Source organism: Schistocerca piceifrons, chromosome 2 (genome assembly GCF_021461385.2).
Source record: "Schistocerca piceifrons isolate TAMUIC-IGC-003096 chromosome 2, iqSchPice1.1, whole genome shotgun sequence".
Lineage (NCBI taxonomy): Eukaryota > Metazoa > Arthropoda > Insecta > Orthoptera > Acrididae > Schistocerca > Schistocerca piceifrons.
The window spans coordinates 999473695-999496404 of record NC_060139.1 but is presented as its reverse complement, the minus strand read 5'-3'; the positions used below and the strand labels follow the sequence as shown (position 1 = coordinate 999496404).

Here is a 22710-nt window from a genome sequence, read left to right as displayed (position 1 = left end):
CTTGTTACTTTTCCTGCTGATATCTTGTAGAGTGCCTGGAAATGTAAGAGATCGGGGTTTCCTGAGACAAGGCGAGTTAATGTACAAATTACAGTGCTCGAACCTAGTGCCCATATGTATTATCCGTTATCTGGTCGTACAAATGTGTCAAAATAGTCGTGCAACATAGTGGTGCAACCAATTACTGAGTCCAGTGTAATTTTGGCTGCTGCCGCAACTTGTGCTCCGTTCGAAGAAATGTTTGAGCACATGCAAGAAGACGATAGTTGAATGCTCAGTTGCAGGCCCGTTTTAATCATTATGGGGACAGAATGACTGAGCTAATCGGCGTGAGCAAGAATCACAAACAGTGTTTGTTAGACCTACAATAATACTATTATCGAATTGTTTCAGGCCTGTAAACGTAAACGGAGTGAGTTTGGCAGTGAAGTTAATCAGAGAGTTTACAGTAATGAGTCAGGGTAAATGATCCCTGATACCTCGTTTGCTATATTGCAGAATGCATTACAGGATTTTTTGAATTAATGTTCTCATTTAAGTCTGAATTCAGTTGACCATGCAGTAGACTTTTTGTAATTTACGGTGGCGTTTCAAACTATAGTCCGTGCCTTGGAAAAGAGTGACGTTGATGTTGCCTACTCACCAAGTACGTGTTGCCTAGGAAATCTGCTTCTCAGATCGCTAGACAACAATTCAAGAAAATGGTGTTAATGAATTTTTGTTACAATAAGATAAATGGCAATACTTAACTTTGAGAATTCACAATGATGTTGTGGTGTGCGTACTGTAAGACCTTCGGTACACACACACCATCAGATTATTTGACTTGTCGCTCTAACGAAGAAGGCAATATGTCTCGTGGTCTTATCGTGGCGTGTTTATCTTCTGCCGTTAGGTCAGACGATAGAAATGCCACTTGCACGCTTAGAGTAGCAGATTGACGGTGATCAACTTTAAACAGAACTTGATTAATTTTCACACACATTTATTAAAATAATAAAAAGCATAGACATTACGTAACTTGATTCTGGATACTGTTTACAATTGACAATCTGAAGTTCCTTTGGTCTTAGTACGTTAATCTTATTCCCACATATCTCTGATACTTGACAAAGTGTCCATTCATTTATCTTCATGGCTATGTACAGGAATATGGTAATCTTATTAGGTGCAGACTGAAACTTGACTATAGACTGGTTACAGACTAATGTAGACTGGTACAGACAGGTGCAGATAAATGCAGAATTGTACAGACTAATGCAGACTGACTGATCAGAGGTCTGTACACTCGTTATAATACCTCGCGCGTTCAGGTATCACTGTGCGTGTGTGATCAGTGAGGACAAAAGCAGCAATCTCATTGGCTGCGTTACATATTAGTATGTGGATCGGCGGAAGCAGAATTTGGTCCGTCTCTAAGGCAGCGCCATCTCGTAGTGCGGAGATGGACGAGTGCTGCGCCTGCACTGTTGTGCTTAGCAGGGCGCGCTTTAGTGGAAAAGTTGTGTACGTGTTGACTACGCGGAACTATGTACACAACAGATGTGTTGCAAGCAATGTGTGACAGAGAAAATAAGAAATCTCATCAGTATAGACAATTCCTAATACAAGTGAAATTATATAGTTCGTAAGTCGCTGCTGTAAAGCTCGTAGAACGGCTAGTCTTCAACTGGGCCGCGCTTATGTTCTCTTTGCCTAGATGCCGCTGCTGTCTTATTGTCGTCCTAGAGAGGGGTCGGTCAGCATACTACTGGCTGACGTCTTCTTTACAGTCCTCTCTGCTTTAGCGTTCCTGAATGGCGTGCCGGCGCTTGACTTTACGCCAGAACATTACGATCATTTACTGTTAAGGTAAAGGATAAATTGCATGAAGAAGTATAGGAGGCCATAACGGAAAATAATACTCGTATTTGGACAAAATTCCGTTCTAGAATTTGTAGGTTAAATCCGCCAACAGCTCTACAAGAGTTAATCTGTCGTCAGTTAGGTAGTGAATAGGGTATTGACAAAGTATAAATAAATTATATGGAGCGAGTTGAAAGGAGTATGGTGGCACTGGAACTGAAATAAACCGAATATATAGAAAGTCATATTTTAGAGATGTTGAATCCCGAGTGTAGACAGAGAGCGGCATTTTGTCGAATCCCTGAGATATTGGTTCAATTATAAGAAGTAGTACAGCAAATACGTGCAACTGAATTTATGGATTATCGGAGGGACACTAGCACCATAAGAGGTGACGCTTGGGAAAAAACTTTTATAGAAAAGCACTCAAAGAAAACGGTAACTCATAGGACGTATGTAAAGAGACTCATTCAAGGTGATGTGTTGGAACTGTGGCAAGCTCAAAACTGTGAAAAGGAAATGTGTTGGGAAGGAGGGCCGAAAACAAGAATTATGATGATTACAGCAATGACACTGTAGGTTGCTTAGTGTTTTCAAGGATAAAGGAAGTCCACTTTCACCGTTTGTATGCACGGCCACGGCATTAAATAATGAACCAATCTACACGTTGTTGGAATTTCGGCAGCATGATCTCTGCAGTTTATTGTAAGTTGCTATAGGAACATCAGTAGGAAAGGTTAGTAGTAGATAAGTGACAATATTTGACTACAGAAAAATTGAGTTTGATTGTGAAAGGGTGCTTAAGTATCAAGGTCAGGTATGACCACTTTTCATGGAAGATTGGCGTGAAGGTCATCGGCAAAGTGTGTTTTGGAGGCGGATTTTACTGCTGAGCTACATGTGTTTCTCCACTGGTCGGGGTGCCACTGCAGTCTAGCCCGCAGTTACTCTTGGGAACACATACTCATTAGAGGAGCATTTATCTCATTTCGATAAATTTTTGAAAAGTAAGATGAAAATCTTATGTTCTGCACTGCGAGATGCCTTCACTGAGAAATTGGAAGTACGTGTGTCTATGATCCACGTACGTCACATACACGGAGTTACATTGTGGTCGCGACGTGTGCATAACTGATCGTGGAAAGCAACATTCAATTGTGAACAGGTACTGTAGTCTGATGGATAATATAACAGTAATGATCTAACAGCTATCTATAGAGGATGGTAATGATTAACCGAACTGAGGAGTATAATTTTAATGGAACTTGAAAGTGTGTTTGTGGTCAGTGGACAGCCGGGATTCAAAATTTTACATGTTACGACTAGTAGTACTGTTTTACTGGTCACCTGCACCTGCAGTAGTTCTTGTTACTAGTAGAAGGCACAGTTATTTCTGTTGCTAACATTGAGCTGTTTCAGGTTAGTTTTTGAGGTATTTCTAGTGCCTTTATATATCGGTGGACTGATCTTCCAATACCAAGGTGAATGTGACAGCAGAACTCGGATGAATATCGAGACTCCTACAAACAGGAAACTCAGTTCTTAATCGCATTTAATTGTATTTATGTTCTTACTGTTCTTAACTGGTGTTACTGCATGCATAGTAAATTATTTGACTCGTTTGGAGTGTTGGTGGACTGAGGTTCGAATACCAAGGTATATGTGACAGCAATATTCAGACGGGAAACATCCTGGCTCCTGCAAATGGAAGGTTCGTTCTTAATCGCATTTTACTGCACTTATCTTCTTACTGTTCTCTGTTGTTTTTAATTGTATGCATAGTAAATCATTTGATTCGTTTCAGTCTAGTATAGCTGTAAATTTGCTAGCGCTGGCTTGTTGTCCTATGCTATGCAATATTATACACGATGCTAAATTGAAATAAATATTGTACTATCACTCCTTTTTTATCGCTTTGAAGTAAAATTTAGTCCAGGAAGCATGATATTCAATTTGAATAAATTTAGTTAACACAATTATTGCTAAGAATAAATCAAATTTATATTTGTATGATGCTTCTTAGTTATGCCATCAATAAATAGATAATGTACTGGTTACCCAAGTTCAGTTAACCTGACAAACTGCCTATTGGCTTCTGTCTCGGATTCTTCGGCCGACGTTCATCTGATGATTTTACTGACGTTTCGCCAGCATGAGTGGCTGGCATTGTCAAAGCTTCTCCCTTCATTGCCGGTGGTTAACTGGAGCCGAGCTTGCGGCCGCAGACTATACTTACCTGTCGCGCCGATGTCCGAGGGCTTCCCCGCGGTCATTTCCGGTGCGGTTCTCCTCTTGCTACCTGCGACGGTCGTTCGCTGCAGTACTGGAAGCCAGGATTCGTTTACCTTAGGGATTTCCTCTTTCTTGTTGAAGCTGATTGCGTGTTTTTGTATTTCTACAGCTTCTCTGAACAAGCGGTTGTGATAGTGCTTCTCTACAGCCAGAACTTCCTTATCGGCGAATTTTATTAAGTGGTCGGTCTCAATCTGTGCGTGTTTTGCCACGGCCGATTTCTCCACCTGCCTCAACTTGCAGTGACAGAAGCCAATAGGCACTTTGTGAACAAGTGTCCACGAAAGCCTTAACAATTCAGTTAATCTGTTCCACACTTTTATCCTAAGGGCACTACTTCGCGTAACTGCACTAAAATTTTCTTTGTTTCGCTACACGATTTCTACCTGACAATATTTAATGTTTAAAAGTCGTTACAGTCACGCCAGAGAATATTACTGGTTGCATAATGTATTTAAGATTGTTTACTGTATTATTTTTATGTATGATTAATGATATCGTTCATATGAATGTGCGTATGATTTTTATTGATATATTAAGTTGTTATCACATAAATGCGTTGCTGGAGGACAGTAACTCATCGACACTATCGGCATCAACCTTCCAGTTAATGTATGAACGAAATTATTCTTTCTCCTCATTTAAAATTCAAAATTGTGCACGTGAAAGTAAAGTTCTCCCACTATGTGTTTATTCAAATTTTTGTCATAGTAAGGCGTTAGAGTGTACGACATGCCTGCAGTCATTATTCTGAAACAGCATACTTAAGAAGTACGGGGGTCGTTCAGCGACTAACGTCCAACATTTTTTTTCTCAGAGCATATTTGTTGTTAAGAGTCAGAATTTGGTGACAATATACATTAACATGTGTTGCCCATATCATATTTTTAATACGTAGTCTCCATCGCGTTCTCTGGCCATTCGCCAACGTTGTGGAAGAGCATGTATTCTCTGATGGTAAAAGCTCTTGTCCTGTAGATGTAGCCATGTTTTCACTACACGACTCACACTCTCGTCATCTTCAAAGTATGTTCCCCATAGAGAATCTTTAAGCGGCAATCGGCACCAATAATGTCATCCGCACGATTCAACATGTCTGGAGCAGTGGCTGTGACACAACGTCTCGAGCGTGGCTGATCATGGAGCTCTGTTTCTGTATTTCCTGAGGCTGTAACTATCTTTACCCATCGCTCACCTGTACTCCTATCAACTGCAGCATCGCCATACACTGCACACAAATGTTTATGGATGTTCACCACGGTTTCTTATTGTGCACACAAGAATTAAATAACAGCACGCTGCTTGTAACGTGTCACATTTAGACGCCATTTTGAAGCTGTACTTCGGCTCTGCCATGTGCCAGAACGGTTCGAAACTTCTTCGGCGCACAGAACAAACATCAAATGTGAAGCACCAACCAGGCTGTTTGTCTACGTACATTAACGACTTTTTTTTATGTGGGGTATTACTTACTGAAAGGCCCTCGTAAATTCTAACGTATGGTCACCTGAAACAATTCTGACATAAAGAAATAAATTTACTTTCCATGAGAATACTCAGTTGTAGCTTTTTCAGAACTTCTGACTTCCCCAGTTGGTGTGGCCGTTTTGTTCTCCCTGCAGCTAAGTTAGGCGTCAGTGGCATTAATCTGCAACTTCGACTCCATTTTCTCGAACTGTACTGTTACGTTCGCTTTAAGAAATACAAATTATTTTCCACAGAATTATGAAATTCGACAGATGTGCTACGCGTTGGTATGAGATCCAAACGTTCCCAAGGTGGCGTGAAATGCAGGAACAGCGGTCGATGACGACGTGGCATTCGTCCCACCACGTTAGACATCCATTGTACTCTTGCAGAGGTAAACATTCGGTGCAGCAGTAATGGGAGCGTGATAATGCTAACTGCGTCTTCAGGCGGCGACGAATGGTGCTTGCAGAAGCAGCCATGCGCCGCGCCACAGCCGTGCTGAATCTCTGGTCTGACAGTTCTGTCTGTAATCGTCATGCACACCAGGTGCCTGCCCATGCGGTCGTCAGTGGGAATGGGTCCGTTGGTTTCACCTAGGCACCATTCCACCTGTACCTCGTAGATCATGCAATACAATATCTGTTATAACAAGGGTTATTGTTTTTACGAAGCAAGCTCCAGTTTCATCACAATTTTGTTCAGAACACAGGTTAGCAACTCTTCTTGCAGCAGGACTTGATCCGAAACTAGCTGAAGTAGTTCTTTACAGGCAGTTCAGTTTATTCCACTGAAGGAGTAATGTTTAGAAACTAGCTTACTTTGATCGTTAGTAATACAGCCAGTTTGATGGGGCGCACCACGACGTCGTCTTCTGTGCCACCCTCTCTGTCGCACTTCACCCAAGGTCCTCCGCATTTATTTTGTTAGATTTATTCATCTCTCTTTATTTCCCTCTAGTTTTGTTCCTCTACAGTCCCCTCTATCACGACAGCCATTCCCTGACATACTAGTTTATTTAGTACGAAAGCGTCGCATACTTATTCGTGTTATTAAACTAAATATTGTATTATGTTATGCGAAATGACCTGTAAATGGCCAGTAATTGTCTTATTCAACCCTTGGATGCCAAACGGGGGTCTTTTGGACACAGGAGTCTTCGATTTTATGGATAAACTGTATTGCAGTTGTTTACGTTCTGTATAATCCTTGGGAAAGCAGTTAACATCCTTTAGGAATAATATTATTTGGCGCAATTCATATTAATTACTTTTCTTGATTAATTTTTTATTCCTACACGTGTAATGAATGACAGAGGTATTTTAAACTGTCTATGAAAAAAACCACGTGTCGGACAGTTTATTTACATTTGTCTGAATGGCACATTATGTTGACAAGATTGCTGACAACGGTTACGAGCACGGTGCACCTACACTGAAAATGGAAATGTGCGTTTGGCGTCATTGGCCGGGAGGTCCTTTGTAGGGCAGGTCCGGCCGCCTTGGCGCAGGTCTCATTATATTCGACGCCACATCGGGCGACCTGCGTGCCGCATGGGGTTGAAATGATGATGAAGACAGTACAACACCCAGTCCCTGAGCGGAGAAAATCCCCGACCCAGCCGGGAATCGAACCCGGGCTCATAGGACGGCAGTTCATCACGCTGACCACCTATCTATCGGGGCGGACACACCTACACTTATACGTGAGAAGTCAGAAGTTCTGAAAAAGCTACAACTGAGTATTCTCATGGAAAGTAAATTTATTTCTTTATGTCAGAATTGTTTCAGGTGACCATACGTTTCGTTTGACGATTAGACTCACTATGCAAACCGTGTCTTCTAGCATTCCAAGTGAACGCAGATTGTAGAGATGTCGATTTATTTATTGGTAACGATGGATTGTGTGAAGCAAAAAAACACCGCCACCAAGCAGCAGAATTCGAGTACAAAATACCGTGAAAATTTCCCCTGAAGCAGAAACACGTTGCGCAGCTGCCACTCTGAGAACCCATGGCACTACTTCATCTCGCAAAGAATGTAACAGGGAGCCGTGCATTGCGTTGTTTTAGAAGGTACGTGCATTGCTAGTATCAAGAAAAAATAGGCAGAATATTACATTTGATGAAATGAGCTCATTTTTTGGACTGTGATCAGAGAAAAAAAAAATACGAATATTGACACTTCCTGGCAGATTAAAACTATGTGCCACACCGAGACTCGAACTCGGGACCTTTGCCTTTCGCGGGCAAGTGCTCTACCAACTGAGCTACCCAAGCACGACTCACGCCCCGTCCTCACAGCTTTACTTCTGCCAGTACCTCGTCTCCTACCTTCCAAACTTTACAGAAGCTCTCCTGCGGAACTCGCAGAACTAGCACTCCTGAAAGAAAGGATGCTGAGGAGACATGGCTTAGCCACAGCCTGGGGGATGTTTCCTGAATGAGATTTTCACTCTGCAGCGGAGTGTGCGCTGATATGAAACTTCCTGGCAGATTAAAACTGTGTGCCGGACCGAGACTCGATCTCGGGACCTTTGCCTTTCGCGTGCAAGTGCTCTACCAACTGAGCTATCCAAGCAAGATTCACGCCCCGTCCTCAAAGCTTTACTTCTGCCTGTACCTCGTCTCCTACCTTCCAAACTTTACAGAAGCTCTTCTGAGAACCCTGCAGAACTAGAGTTCGAGTCTCGGTCTGGCACACAGTTTTAATCAGCCAGGAAGTTTCATATCAGCGCACACTCCGCTGCAGAGTGAAAATCTCATTCCGGAAACATCCCCCAGTCTGTGGCTAAGCCATGTCTCCGCAGTATCCTTTCTTTCAAGAGTGCTAGTTTTGCAAGGTTCGCAGGAGAGCTTCTGTAAAGTTTGGAAGGTAGGAGACGAGGCACTGGCAGAAGTAAAGCTGTGAGGACGGGGCGTGAGTCGTGCTTGGGTACCTCAGTTGGTAGAGCACTTGCCCGCAAAAGGCAAAGGTCCCGAGTTCGAGTCTCGGTCCGGCACACAGTTTTAATCTGCCAGGAAGTTTCATATTAGCGCACACTCCGCTGCAGAGTGCAAATCTCATTCTGAATACGAATATTGCTTCTACTACATTAAAGACGCTAATAAAGCCATTGGGAGACACATCAACAAACATTATAAAAGTTTCTCACAAGTGATCTTTTATTTGAAGATGTGATGCAGGTAAATATTACAGCATTTGGAAACGAAACAATGTGGGAGCTAAGGAATTTCACTATAAATGAAGGCTTCCAAGTTTGGACCAGTTTTTTCTGCATTATAAGACTTAGAAGATAATTTTAGAATTGTAGGTTATGTGCTCAAAACGAACAAATGTGTCATATTGCTCAGATCACTGGACTGTATTGCCACTAACCAGAGATTGCAGAAACATGAAGATCAACAAAAATAAGATGTTCTGCGAGCTCGCATGGATTAGACAGAAAAAGTAATCAAACATGCAACAAATTGAGGCATATATTTTTCATGAGAAGAATTTCTGGTATATGTTCAATAAAATTGTAAGTTTGTTGTTTAATCTCAGAAAAACTTTAACACAATATTTGACATTGTATTTTGTTACTAAAATGAAAGTTACAATATCGTAATTACTTTATTATTGATTCTGTTACCAAACCTATTAAATCTGGTAACATTTCTCTAGTAATTACTTTTTTATTTTGTTTTATGGACCCCTCTCATGCATTTTTTGTGTTTTGAGGCACTCATGCATCCAAGGGTGAAATGCTATAAACGTTAATGTTCTGTAAACTAATATGTATCACCACGTCACTGTTTATAGTGAAAAGTGATCCTCGGAGCCTCTAATTAACTATCAAACTGGAAAATATATTTGGCCAATCCGTTCATTTATTATTACGTTTTTGCTGTTGTACATATGGATTTGAATAACTGAAATGCGAATAGTTTTTCGAAAAAATCTCAAATAACATAGAAAATGTATGAATTTGTTGGTGTTCATATTCATTGATAGAAATTAAGAAACCAAATACACATATAATTATTGTTATTAGGAATTCCATATTCTTATAACGTAAATGATTAATCCTTAAAAAAGTACCAAATATTGACTTCAGTGATCAGAATACATGTTGTAAGGCACTACAGATAGTCTGACACTGACTTTTAATACTTCGACCTATAGCCTGCCCAGTTAGCTATGCTAGTACGTAGTGAACTCTCAGTAGTCATAATTAGTTTGGAGACTTACATGGGAATGGATGTGCATGTCATGGTGCTTGTTCTTAGTTGCTGTGATGTCAGTGGCGGTGATGTCCAAGCTAAATGCTGACACAACGACCATGGATGGCAGGTAATAAGGCAGTATCCACTGCGATATAAAGTATATATACTTTTCAAATGCAATTAAAGCGATAAATTACAAACATAAAATAGAAAAAAGAGGAAGAGGTTAGGAAGAAAATGTATTAGCACAGAGCTTTTCTTTAAGTCTTCCTTTCAGGTTACATGAGATTGTCTTGAAAGGATTTCAGTTTTCTTGAGTGGACTATGGTGTCATTTACATCACATAAATTTAAACTAAACTTGTACACTTTTCTGCAACAAAAAACTTAAAAATACATTATTTACTCTGATGACAAACGTTTTCGTACACAGAGAGATGAAATGGGTGTTGCCTGAAGAAGTGAACATGAGACAGAATGATTACATAGCTTACTTGCCTTCATTTTCCTGAGAGGATATCAAAGTATCCTCATCCAGTGGTGGGACAATATAGCAAAAGTGAAAAGTTTTTATTCAGAAAAATTTATTTTTTCAACCATTTTTACATTCCATTATTATGGATACTGGTGGCATGTATGGGTCAAGTTGTTGGGTTTGGCTCCAGGATTCAGTGGCCGTATTTTCCATAGCCCCCAAGTCCTCCAAAGCCACTGGCAGCTCCACTATATCCTCCAGCAACGCCGCCGCTGTAGCCTCCGCCGAATTTTCCACCGAGGCCTCCTCCGAGACCACCACCGAGGCCTCCTCCGATACCGCCGTGGCCAGCACTGACGACGTAGGGCACTGGACGCTTAACGACGTAGGGCTGAGGAACTGGGACGGACACTGGGGTGGGGACCTTGACGGGGACGGGCACAGGGTTGTCTACAGGGACAGGGTACGGCTGCGGTACCTGGACAGGAACAGGCCGGTCCACAGTTACAGTGAATGGGACCTTCACAGGCACTCGAACGATCCTCTCCACAGGGACTGGGACCCGGACAGGTATTCTGTTGACAGTGATCTGTGGTTCTCCCCCTCCAATGCCGGACCCGATGCCGCCTGCAAGGCCGCCTCCGAGTCCACCAGCGTATCCACCTCCGTAGCCACCTCCGTAGCCGCCACCGTAGCCGCCTCCATAGCCGCCACTGTAGCCACCTCCCAGACTGTAGCCGCCACCATAACCACCCAGTGAACCGGAGAGTCCTCGCTTCTCTTTCACCGGCTGCTCCTCCTCAGCTAGGACGGACAGGGCCAGACCGCACAGATACATGCACACCTGTTGACAGTCAGGCATTTGTAGCGAAAATACTATGATAGATAATAGAGCTGTGAACACCAATTTGTTATGTTGAATGCTTACACACTAGAGAAGTGTTCCCATTTATCTGTAGAAAATACTTTCCCTGTTATCCGTTAACTGTTTTGCGTGCAGCATTTGTTTCTGTTCCAGAAAATCAACTTTACTCAAGGAACTATAGTGGATGCAGTTAAATTTTCACTAAACTATGAAAATTAGACATAGAATGGTCCCCTGCAAATGTGTATTTCAATGCAGACCATAGAGCTATACAACATATCAATTATCAAGTACATATCGAATTTTCTTCTTAACAATTATTTTTCAGCAAACCTACCCTGCAGACTGTTTCTAACCACACTAAGATATCAAAAAATGTGTTCGCCATGTGGAGGAATAATGATAGACATTTTTGAAAGATTAACTGGAAATAAAATGTTGTTAAACATGATGGATATACACTTGATTAGTTTCACAATCTTCCGACATGTAAAACATTCTTTCGAGAACTACAGGTCACACAAGCCGTTCATTCGGTATCCGTTCCCATCTGCGGTTGACCTGAAAGAGTGTGGTACATTGCAGCAAGTATTTACTGTGGTACTCACCAGGATCCTCATTGCTGCTTGTGTGTTCTGCTGAGAGCAAGCAATGACTGATGCTGTTGCCAGGCCGCGGCGGGCTTTTATACATTTAGCAGGACAACATCCGGCTCCCCCACATTCACTAAGGCGCAGTCACGGCACCCGCTTTCACAGAAACTGCACAGCGGCGTAACCGCCTCCGCTGATACAGGAGCTGTGCAGTGTGACGGAACGTAGTTAACAGACGAGTGGAGAAATACTTGGTTAACGTTAGTGCTGTATTTTACTACAGATTGTTTGGAAATAGTAATGAGACATGACTATTAGTGATACTCCCTGATTCGTTGAACTGGTCCACCTTTTTTTTTTTTTTGGTCATCAGTCTACTGACTGGTTTGATGCGGCCCGCCACGAATTCCTTTCCTGTGCACTTACAACCTACGTCCTCAATTATTTGCTTGACGTATTCCAATCTCTGTCTTCCTCTACAGTTTTTGCCCCCTACAGCACCCTCTAGTACCATGGCAGTCATTCCCTCATGTCTTAGCAGATGTCCTATCATCCTGTCCCTTCTCCTTATCAGTGTTTTCCACATATTCCTTTCCTCTCCGATTCTGCGTAGAACCTCCTCATTCCTTACCTTATCAATCCACCTAATTTTCAACATTCGTCTATAGCACCACATCTCAAATGCTTCGATTCTCTTCTGTTCCGGTTTTCCCACAGTCCATTTTCACTACCATACAATTCTGTACTCCAGACGTACATCCTCAGAAATTTCTTCCTCAAATTAAGGCCGGTATTTGATATTAGTAGGCTTCTCTTGGCCAGAAATGCCTTTTTTGCCATAGCTAGTCTGCTTTTGATGTCCTCCTTGCTCCGTCCGTCATTGGTTATTTTACTGCCTAGGTAGCAGAATTTCTTAACTTCATTGACTTCGTGACCATCAATCCTGACGTTAAGTTTATCGCTGTTCTCATTTCTACTACTTCTCATTACCTTCGTCTTTCTCCGATTTACTCTCAAACCATACTGTGTACTCATTAGACTGTTCATTCCGTTCAGCAGATCATTTAATTCTTCTTCACTTTCACTCAGGATAGCAATGTCATCAGCGAATCGTATCATTGATATCCTTTCACCTTGTATTTTAATTCCACTCCTGAGCCTTTCTTTTATTTCCATCATTGCTTCCTCGATGTACAGATTGAAGAGTAGGGGCGAAAGGCTACAGCCTTGTCTTACACCCTTCTTAATACGAACACTTCGTTCTTGATCGTCCACTCTTATTATTCCCTCTTGGTTGTTATACATATTGTATATGACCCGTCTCTCCCTATAGCTTACCCCTACTTTTTTAAGAATCTCGAACAGCTTGCACCATTTTATACTGTCGAACGCTTTTTCCAGGTCGACAAATCCTATGAAAGTGTCTTGATGTTTCTTTAGCCTTGCTTCCATTATTAGCCGTAACGTCAGAATTGCCTCTCTCGCTCCTTTACTTTTCCTAAAGCCAAACTGATCGTCACCTAGCGCATTCTCAATTTTCTTTTCCATTCTTCTGTATATTATTCTTGTAAGCAGCTTCGATGTATGAGCTGTTAAGCTGATTGTGCGATAATTCTCGCACTTGTCAGCTCTTGCCGTCTTCGGAATTGTGTGGATGATGCTTTTCCGAAAGTCACATGGTATATCGCCAGACTCATATATTCTACACACCAACGTGAATAGTCGTTTTGTTGCCACTTCCCCCAATGATTTTAGAAATTCTGATGGAATGTTATCCATCCCTTCTGCCTTATTTGACCGTAAGTCCTCCAAAGCTCTTTCAAATTCCGATTCTAATACTGAATCCCTTCTAAATCGACTCCTGTTTCTTCTTCTATCACATGAGACAAATCTTCACCCTCATAGAGGCTTTCAATGTATTCTTTCCACCTATCTGCTCTCTCCTCTGCATTTAACAGTGGAATTCCCGTTGCACTCTTAATGTTACCACCGTTGATTTTAATGTTACCAAAGGTTGTTTTGACTTTCCTGTATGCTGAGTCTGTCCTTCCGACGATCATATCTTTTTCGATGTCTTCACATTTTTCCTGCAGCCATTTCGTCTTAGCTTCCCTCCACTTCCTATTTATTTCATTCCTCAGCGACTTGTATTTCTGTATTCCTGATTTTCCTGGAACATGTTTGTACTTCCTCCTTTCATCAATCAACTGAAGTATTTCTTCTGTTACCCATGGTTTCTTTGCAGCTACCTTCTTTGTACCTATGGTTTCCTTCCCAACTTCTGTGATGGCCCTTTTTAGAGATGTCCATTCCTCTTCAACTGTACTGCCTACTGCGCTATTCCTTATTGCTGTATCTATAGCGGTAGACAACTTCAAATGTATCTCGTCATTCCTTAGTACTTCCGTATCCCACTTCTTTGCGTATTGATTCTTCCTGACTAATGTCTTGAACTTCAGCCTACTCTTCATCACTACTATATTGTGATCTGAGTCCATATCTGCTCCTGGGTACGCCTTACAATCCAGTATCTGATTTCGGAATCTCTGTCTGACCATGATGTAATCTAATTGAAATCTTCCCGTATCTCCCGGCATTTTCCAAGTATACCTCCTCCTCTTGTGATTCTTGAACAGGGTATTCGCTATTACTAGCTGAAACTTGTTACAGATCTCAATTAGTGTTTCTCCTCTTTCATTTCTTGTCCCAAGCCCATATTCTCCTGTAACCTTTTCTGCTACTCCTTCCCCTAGAACTGCATTCCAGTTGCCCATGACTATTAGATTTTCGTCCCCCTTTACATACTGCATTACCCTTTCAATATCCCCATACACTTTCTCTATCTGTTCATCTTCAGCTTGCGACGTCGGCATGTATACCTGAACTATCGTTGTCGGTGTTGGTCTGCTGTCGATTCTGATTAGAACAACCCAGTCACTGAACTGTTCACAGTAACACACCCTCTGCCCTATTTTCCTATTCATAACGAATCCTACAACTGTTATACCATTTTCTGCTGCTGTTGATATTACCCGATACTCATCTGACCAGAAATCCTTGTCTTCCTTCCACTTCACTTCACTGACCCCTAATATATCGAGATTGAGCCTTTGCATTTCCCTTTTCAGATTTTCTAGTTTCACTACCACGTTCAAACTTCTGACATTCCACACCCCGACTCGTAGAACGTTATCCTTTCGTTGATTATTCAATCTTTTTCTCATGGTAACCTCCCTCTTGGCAGTCCCCTCCCGGAAATCCGAATGGGGACTATTCCGGAATCTTTTGCCGATGGAGAGATCGTCATGACACTTCTTCAAATACAGGCCACATGTCCTGTGGATACACGTTACGTGTCTTTAATGCAGAGTTTTCCATTGCCTTCTGCATCCTCATGTCGTTGATCATTGCTGATTCTTCCCCCTTTAGGGGCAATTTCCCACCCCTAGGACAAGAGAGTGCCCTGAACCTCTATCCGCTCCTCCGCCCTCTGACCGAGCACGCTGAGCTACCGTCCCGGCATCCCTAGACCACGGATACTGTCTCTAATTCACCTATTAGACGACAAATGTGGGAGACTGATGAACAGGGGGTCTGCAGAAGGATCAGGACTTCTTGCGCTAAGAAACTATAGATCTGCTGCTGTTTCCCTGAAATTTTATAATTTACAATCCTACGACCCACAAGAGGCATTTAACTGCGGGGCAGATCTTGTAAAAGTATTCGGACCACGAAATAGAGAAAGAACTCGGGAATAAAACTTTAAAGGGGATTAATGTCATATATAATAATAATATATAACTTTTTCATTTTTATTCTTCTGCAAGACTCCTGTACCTACATTTGTTTATGTGAAATTTAATTATTAAATAATTTCTTCAATCTTTTACACCTCAGAAGCATCTCATAATTAATTTAACTAGTCTTAACGAATTTCAGCGAAATCAAATTAATTGTGCAGTTTGATACAACGCCCGCTACAAACCAATTTTTTCGTGTTTCTCTTTGACGGCGGAAAATATAGATACACACCATCTTCCTCCATTGAAGTGAAAACATAAGAAGGTAGGAAGAGAGGTATATTTGATCTTTATCTGTCAGTTTACGTAATATTTGAAGAAGTTTACTCGTTGAATGATTACTTAATATTTTATTGAAAACTTACAACAGAATTTCTACCTAAGATGGAAGGCTACGGAAGAAATTAATGTCTCTTCACAGAAGAACAACCTGTTTCAGCTCATAGTTATACCAATAGAAGAAAAAAATTATCATCGTAATCAAAGTCAAATTTCAAATGAACTACAACTTTTATAAACATGGCATACGAGCAATGCAGTTTATGTAGGATTCAGAGTGAGAAAAGAGTTTCAGTAAGATTCACGGAAATGTGGACATTCAGAAAATTGAAATGAATGCAATTAAAACAAATTATAAGCAGCATCATAGCAGGATGATAAAAATTAAACACAGTGATGCAGCACAGGTTATGCTTTCGAATTTGCTTCACACAAAGGGCTATGTTCATTTAACAATCATAAAATGATGAATAAATGAATTTATCATGCCATCAAAACTGTCACAAGATCATTAGTGTGTGTATCCAACAACGTACAATGGTGCAAAATGATAGAAATTCTGACGAAAAGCGGAGTAAACTATTGCAAAAATGTGTAAGATACAGTAGTGAACAATGTATGCATGTACAGTACACATACATGTAACAGTATGAGGAAGTGTTGTCGGACTGTTGAATGGAACGAACAGTTTATGAGCACACGCTATGAGGAGTGAGAGTAGACTGGAGTAACACGGAAGTCAGGAAGAGTAGCAGAAATTGGATTATCAATAAACTTAACACCAAAAATTGAGGTCCATGAAGTAGAAGAAGTGAAGGAATTTTGCTATCTTGAAAACAAGCTACCAGGTGCCGGATGAACCAAGGTGGAGGTAATCACCTAGTTCGGTGTTAAAAAGAGTACTCTACAGCATTGGCCCCTTACTTAGCTTGCATTTATAGTGAATAACTCACCCAGTGCGAAATCCCAAGCGACTGAAAGAAGGAGCAGGTGACTCCAGTACGTAAAAAGGATAAATGAAGGAACAGCAGAATTACAGAGCAATATGCCTGTTTGCTGCAGAATCCTTGAACATATTCTCAGTTCGAATATAATATATTTTCTTGAGACTGAGAAGCTTCGTATGTCCACGAGCCAGCATGGTTTTAGAAAGCATCGCTCGTGCGAAACTCACCTTGTCTTTTCCACACATAATATCTGCGAACTACAGATGAAGGGCAACAGGCAGATTCCATATTTCTAGATTTCCGGGAAGCACTTAACACGGTGCTCCATTGCAGACTGTTTACGAAGGTAGGAGCATATGGAATAAGGTTACAGATACGTAAGTCGCTCGAACACTTCTTAAATAACAGAACTCGTTATGTTGTCCTCGACGGCGAGTGTTCACCAGAGATAAGGGTATCGTCAGGAGTGCCCCAGAGTAGAGTGATAGGATCACTGTTTTTTATATAAATAAATGATTTGGCGGACAGAGTAGACAGCAATCTGCTGTTGTTTGCTGATGATACACTGGTGTGCGGTAAGGTGTCGATGTTGAGTGACTGTAGGAGCATACAAGACGACTTATACAAAATTTCCAGTTTGTTTGATGAATGTCAGCTAGCCGTAAATGTGCAAAAATGAAAGCTAATGAGGATGTAGGAAGATCGAACGAGTAATGTTCAGATACCGTATTACTAGTGTCCTGCTTGACACAGTCAAGGCATTTAAATACACTATTTGCCATTGAAATTGCTACACCACGAAGATGACGTGCTACAGACGCGAAATCTAACCGACAGGAAGAAGATGCTGTGATATGCAAATGATTAGCTTTTGAGACCATTCACACAAGGTTGGCGCCAGTGGCGACACTTACAACGTGCTGACTTGAGGAAAGTTTCCAACCGATTTCTCATACACAAACAGCAGTTGACCGGCATTGCCTGGTGAAACGTTGTTGTGATGCCTCGTGTAAGGAGGAGAAATGCGTACCTGGCATTGTAGCCTATCGCGATTGCGGTTTATCATATCGCGACATTGCTGCTCGCGTTGGTCGAGATCCAATGACTGTTAGCAGAATATGGAATCGGTGGTTTAAGGAGGGTAATACGGATCGCCGTGCTAGATACCAGCGGCCTCGTATCACTAGCAGTCGATATGACAGGCATCTTATCCTCATGGCTATAACGGATTGTGCAGCCACGTCTCGATCTCTAAGTCAACAGATGGGGACGTTTGCAAGACAACAACCATCTGCACGAACAGTTCGACGACATTTGCAGTAGCATGCACTATCAGCTCGGAGACCATGGCTGCCGTTACTCTTGACTTTGCATCACAGACAGGAGCGCCTGTGAAGGTGTACTCAACGACGAACCTGGGTGCACGAAAGGTAAAACGTCATTTTTTCGGATGAATCCAGGTTCTGTTTACAGCATCATGATAGTCGCATCGGGGTGAACGCACATTAGAAGTGTGTATTCGTCATCGACCGGCATCATGGTATAGGGTGCCATTGGTTACACGTGACGGCACTTTGAACAGTGGACGTTACGTTTCAGATGTGTTACGACCCGTGGTTCTACCCTTCATTCGATCTCTGCGAAACGCTACATTTCAGCAGGATAATGCGCAACCCCATGTTGCAGGTCCTGTAAGGGCCTTTCTGGATACAGAAAATGTTAGACTGCTGCCCTGGCCAGCACATTCTCCAGATCTCTCACCAATTGAAAACGTCTGGTCGATGGTGGTCGAGCAACTGGCTCGTCACAATATGCCAGTTACTACTCTTGATGAACTGTGGGATCGTGTTGAAGCTGCATGGGCAGTTGTACCTGTACACGCCACCCAAGCTCTGTTTGACGCAATGTGCAGGCGTATCAAGGCCTTTATTATGGCCAGAGGTGGTTGTTCTGGGTACTGATTTCTCAGGATCTATGCACCCAAATTGCATGAAAATGTAATCACATGTCAGTTCTAGTATAATATATTTGTCCAATGAATGCCCATTTATCATCCGCTTTTCTTCTTGGTGTAGCAATTTTAATGGCCAGTAGTGTATCTGGGCGTACCATTCCAAACCGATATGAGGATGGAACAATCTTGTGAGGAATGCGAATGGTCGACCTCGGTTTATTGTCAGAATTCTAGGAAAGAGTGGTTCACCTGTAAAGGAGATAGCACATAGGACGCTGGTATGACCTATTCTTGAGTACTGTTCGAGTGTTTGGGATCCGTGCCAGGTCAGATTGAAGGAAGACATTGAAGCAACTGAGAGACGCTCTGCTAGATTTGTTACCGGTAGGTTCGAGCAACACTTAAATGTGAGGAAGGTGCTTTAGGAACTCAAATGGGAATCCCTGGAGGGAGGGCGACGTTCTCCTCGAGAAACTCTATTGAGAATATTTAGAGAACCGGCATTTGAAGCTGACTGGCGAACTATTCTGCTGCCGCCAACATACATTGCGCGTAAGAACCCCAAAGATAAGATACAAGAAATAAGGGGACATCCAGGGGCATGTTGACAATCGCTTTTCCTTCACTCTATTTACGAGTGGAACAGGAAAGAAAATGACTGCCCTCTGCCACGCACCGTTCTGTTGCTTGTAGTGTAGCTATGTACATGTAAATGTAGGTTTGTAAATGTGACATAGGTTATTACGCGGAATTCGAGCGACACAGGTACTGATGGCTAGCCTTCCCGACTGCTTTCTCTAAATCGATGTTCAGTAGCGCTAATGTTTTTGACATACTGGCATGAGAAGAATGCAGTATGTTTTAATGAACAATTTCGCCTATGATGCTTTTGGTTGGCATGCTATACATTTCTTATGGCCTGAGGGAGTCTTCAGAGGTCAGTTTAAATTTTGTCACTATGACAGGAAATGTGACTCACGAGTCTGCACATAACAACATTGTCGGTATGAAACCTGTTATCCATTGTGGTTTCTTTCTCTTGGGGAATCGAGTGTGATTACTCCAGGTCCTTTTTCGGAGTATAAGTGCCGCAGTATTGTTTCTCCCTCACTAACTCCATGAACTCTTTCCTGATGATCGGTCTGAAATTTTTATAAAATTCGTAGGGGGTACCTTCAGCTGTTGGACTCCTGTAGTTTGGCATGATTTATTATTATGTCTCCTAATTCTTCTTCGGATACTGGTTCTGATAAAGTAGTAGTACCTTCGAGTGATACACATACGTAAAATCTTGTATCATCAGATGGCTTTGTGCCACAGAGCCCATAGAAATGTTCTTTGATTCCCACCCAGATAACATATTTGTACTCGTCTGCAGACAGGAAATTACGTACAAATCTCTATTTACATTATTTTTGTTCTCTTGTAAGGTGTTGGATGCTGCTCTTCTCATCTAGTAGGTGTTCATACGGGGTGCATTCAAGTTCTAAGGCCTCCGATTTTTTTTTCTCTGGACTGGAAAGAGATAGAAACATGCGCATTGTTTTAAATGAGGCCGCATTCATTGTCAATACGTCCCAGAGATGGCAGCACCGGACGGCAGATGGAATTTTACCGCCAGCGGCGAGAATGAGAACTGTTTTAAATACTTAAAATGGCGACGTTTTCCTTACTTGAACAGCGTGCAATCATTCGTTTTCTGAATTTGCGTGGTGTGAAACCAATTGAAATTCATCGACAGTTGAAGGAGACATGTGGTGATGGAGTTATGGATTCATCCATATGTCAGACTCCTTTCTAATATTACACTAATTTTGTGGATGCATTTCGAAAGAAAAAGTTGTCACTCTAGAGTACCGTTGGAGTGTTTGGTTGCAAATTAATTTATCTGGTGACGCAGAAATGCAAAAGGTTACGAGACATTATGAGAAAGTAAGCTCTTTCAAAATAATTGGTAAATAAGGCCACGTAATTGGAGATGTGAACTTACAAGGGGAGGGGCGGGGGGCGGGACGAGGCTCGCCGTTTTGGTTCATACTATGTGAGTAAAAGTGGGCAGAAGCCCCTTTCAGGTTCCTAGAATATTTCGTTTGAGTAAGCCGTAGGAAAAGAGAAAAGAGATTTCTGAATAGGGTAGAGGTATTTTTGAGCAACAAAAAGGAGTAAAATATAAAATTTTAATTTACTTAAACAGTTAAATTTATATACGTAAAAATATTACATTCAATTTAGTTACGATTACTTAAACTTGATTAAATAATATATGTAAACAAGAATTGTTTTAAATGATACATTTCTGACAGTTTGTGATTTAAACTGTTCTTCAGTAGTAACGTTATGTTGTAGTCATATCCCCACTCTGTTTTTTCCTTTGTTCTCTTTCGTGCTTTCAGAGCACATGACTCTGGCAGCTGTTTCAAATCTCGTAAGTCGGTCCCTACCATATTTCTTTTCTTACATTTTGTGATGGTCTCTACTATTATGAAGAGCGTCTCCTCACGCATCTATGATTAATTTCAGTGAAAACTTCTTATTTTATTGGAAAGTGGAAACCAAAAAGAAATTTCTGGCAGTGAAGTGATTGGTGACAACATAAAAACCATAACTGTTGATAAAGATTTAAGAAAAAAAATTCACTATTGCTTTTTATTACACATTTTCAATTTATTTCAATTTAGAAAGGAAAAGGTATTGTTTTCAACAGTTCCTCTGGTCTGTGGGTCCATGAGTAATAGGTATGTGTCAAGCAGCTGCAGAGGAGGTTATTGAAATTATGAATCATTAGTTCATAATAAATGATGAAGATTTATACTATACAGCATATCGAACCTGATGAACAAAATCATTGTGAATAAGTATGCGGATTTTGTCATTCTCTGTTTCTCTCTCTCTCTCTCTCTCTCTCTCTCTCCCTCCCTCTCTCTCTCTCTCTCTCTATGTCTTTCTCTCTCTCTCTCTCCCTCTCTCTCTTTGCTCAACCACACTTTTACTATACGCAGCCTTATTTTATTTGTGATAGGTTCCTTCTGCAAGTACAGACGTGAACGACAGTGGTTATCTTCCTAATGAAAATTTCTCTCGCACTTTGGTGTCCTTGGATGACAAGACGAACGGCGTCGATTTTGCTGATGCTCATCCAAAGTGGAAGTTCCCAATCTCGGAAAAAAGCCTTCAGATTTGGAGGAAAGAAATAATACAACGTGGCACTACAAATGACAAAACTACATTCATCAATTCCGAAAAATGGGAAGCCTTCACGACACACGAGGGTGTTGTGAACAATGACGACCAGGGCATTACAACAATGAGCAATGACATTACGAAGAAATAAAACAACGGTAGCAGCGTGTGCGTAACTGTTGCGCTGTGGCCCTTTAAAATAAAGTACTGAAAAATCTGTTACACTCTATTCGAAAATCTTTGAGAGCGTTCCGGCCTGCTTAGGTGAGATATTCTATTAAATTTAAAGAGGCATCTGCCTGCTTCTGTTCACACAATTTGAGCCGAATCGGTGAGCTCCACCTCGCGGCTTCAACTTGCATGCGTGTGCATCAGGTTTTCTTGCGCCTCCCAGATAAGAATCATCTTCAAACTCGCCGATAAGTGTCTGTAAAGAGTTTCAATCCAGGCCATCCACTCCAAGTGTGTGTGAAATACGAGACAGAAAAAAGTTACATAAGGAAGCCCGCGCGGTTAGCCGTGCAGTCTAACGCACTGCTTTCTGGGCGGGAAGGCGTGCCAATCCCAGACACGAATCCGCCCGTCGAATTAGAGTCGAGGTCCGGTGTGCCGGCCAGTTTGTGGATGGTTTTAAAGGCAGATTTCCACCTGCCTTGGCGAATGCGAGCTGTTTCCCCGTATTCCGCCTCAGTTACCCTATGTCGGCGATTACTGTGCAATCGCTGTCTCCGCGCACGAGTACACCATAATTACTCTCCCACACAAACATTTGGCGTTACACTCGTCTGGTGTGAAACGTTCCCGGGG

The 22710-nt window shown here is 41.8% G+C and overlaps 2 protein-coding genes across 2 annotated transcripts in view; both read right to left on the bottom strand.

Moving 5' to 3' along the window:
* The window catches only part of LOC124776048, a 137453-nt gene that overhangs the window by 58669 nt on the left and 56074 nt on the right, over positions 1–22710 (bottom strand). The window contains exons 5-7 of the mRNA XM_047250888.1: positions 11759–11876; positions 10976–11129; positions 10417–10638 (exon numbers count right to left, since the gene is read on the bottom strand). Of these exons, the coding sequence (XP_047106844.1) occupies positions 10417–10638; positions 10976–11129; positions 11759–11876 (494 nt within the window). The remainder of the gene's footprint in view (positions 1–10416; positions 10639–10975; positions 11130–11758; positions 11877–22710) is intronic.
* On the bottom strand, positions 10378–11802 carry LOC124777628 (H/ACA ribonucleoprotein complex subunit 1-like). The gene is made up of 2 exons (XM_047253102.1): positions 11759–11802; positions 10378–11129 (listed from the first exon to the last, which is right to left on the bottom strand). The coding sequence occupies exons 1-2, from the start codon at positions 11768–11770 to the stop codon at positions 10479–10481; spliced, it is 663 nt and encodes a 220-aa protein (XP_047109058.1). The 5' UTR covers positions 11771–11802; the 3' UTR covers positions 10378–10478.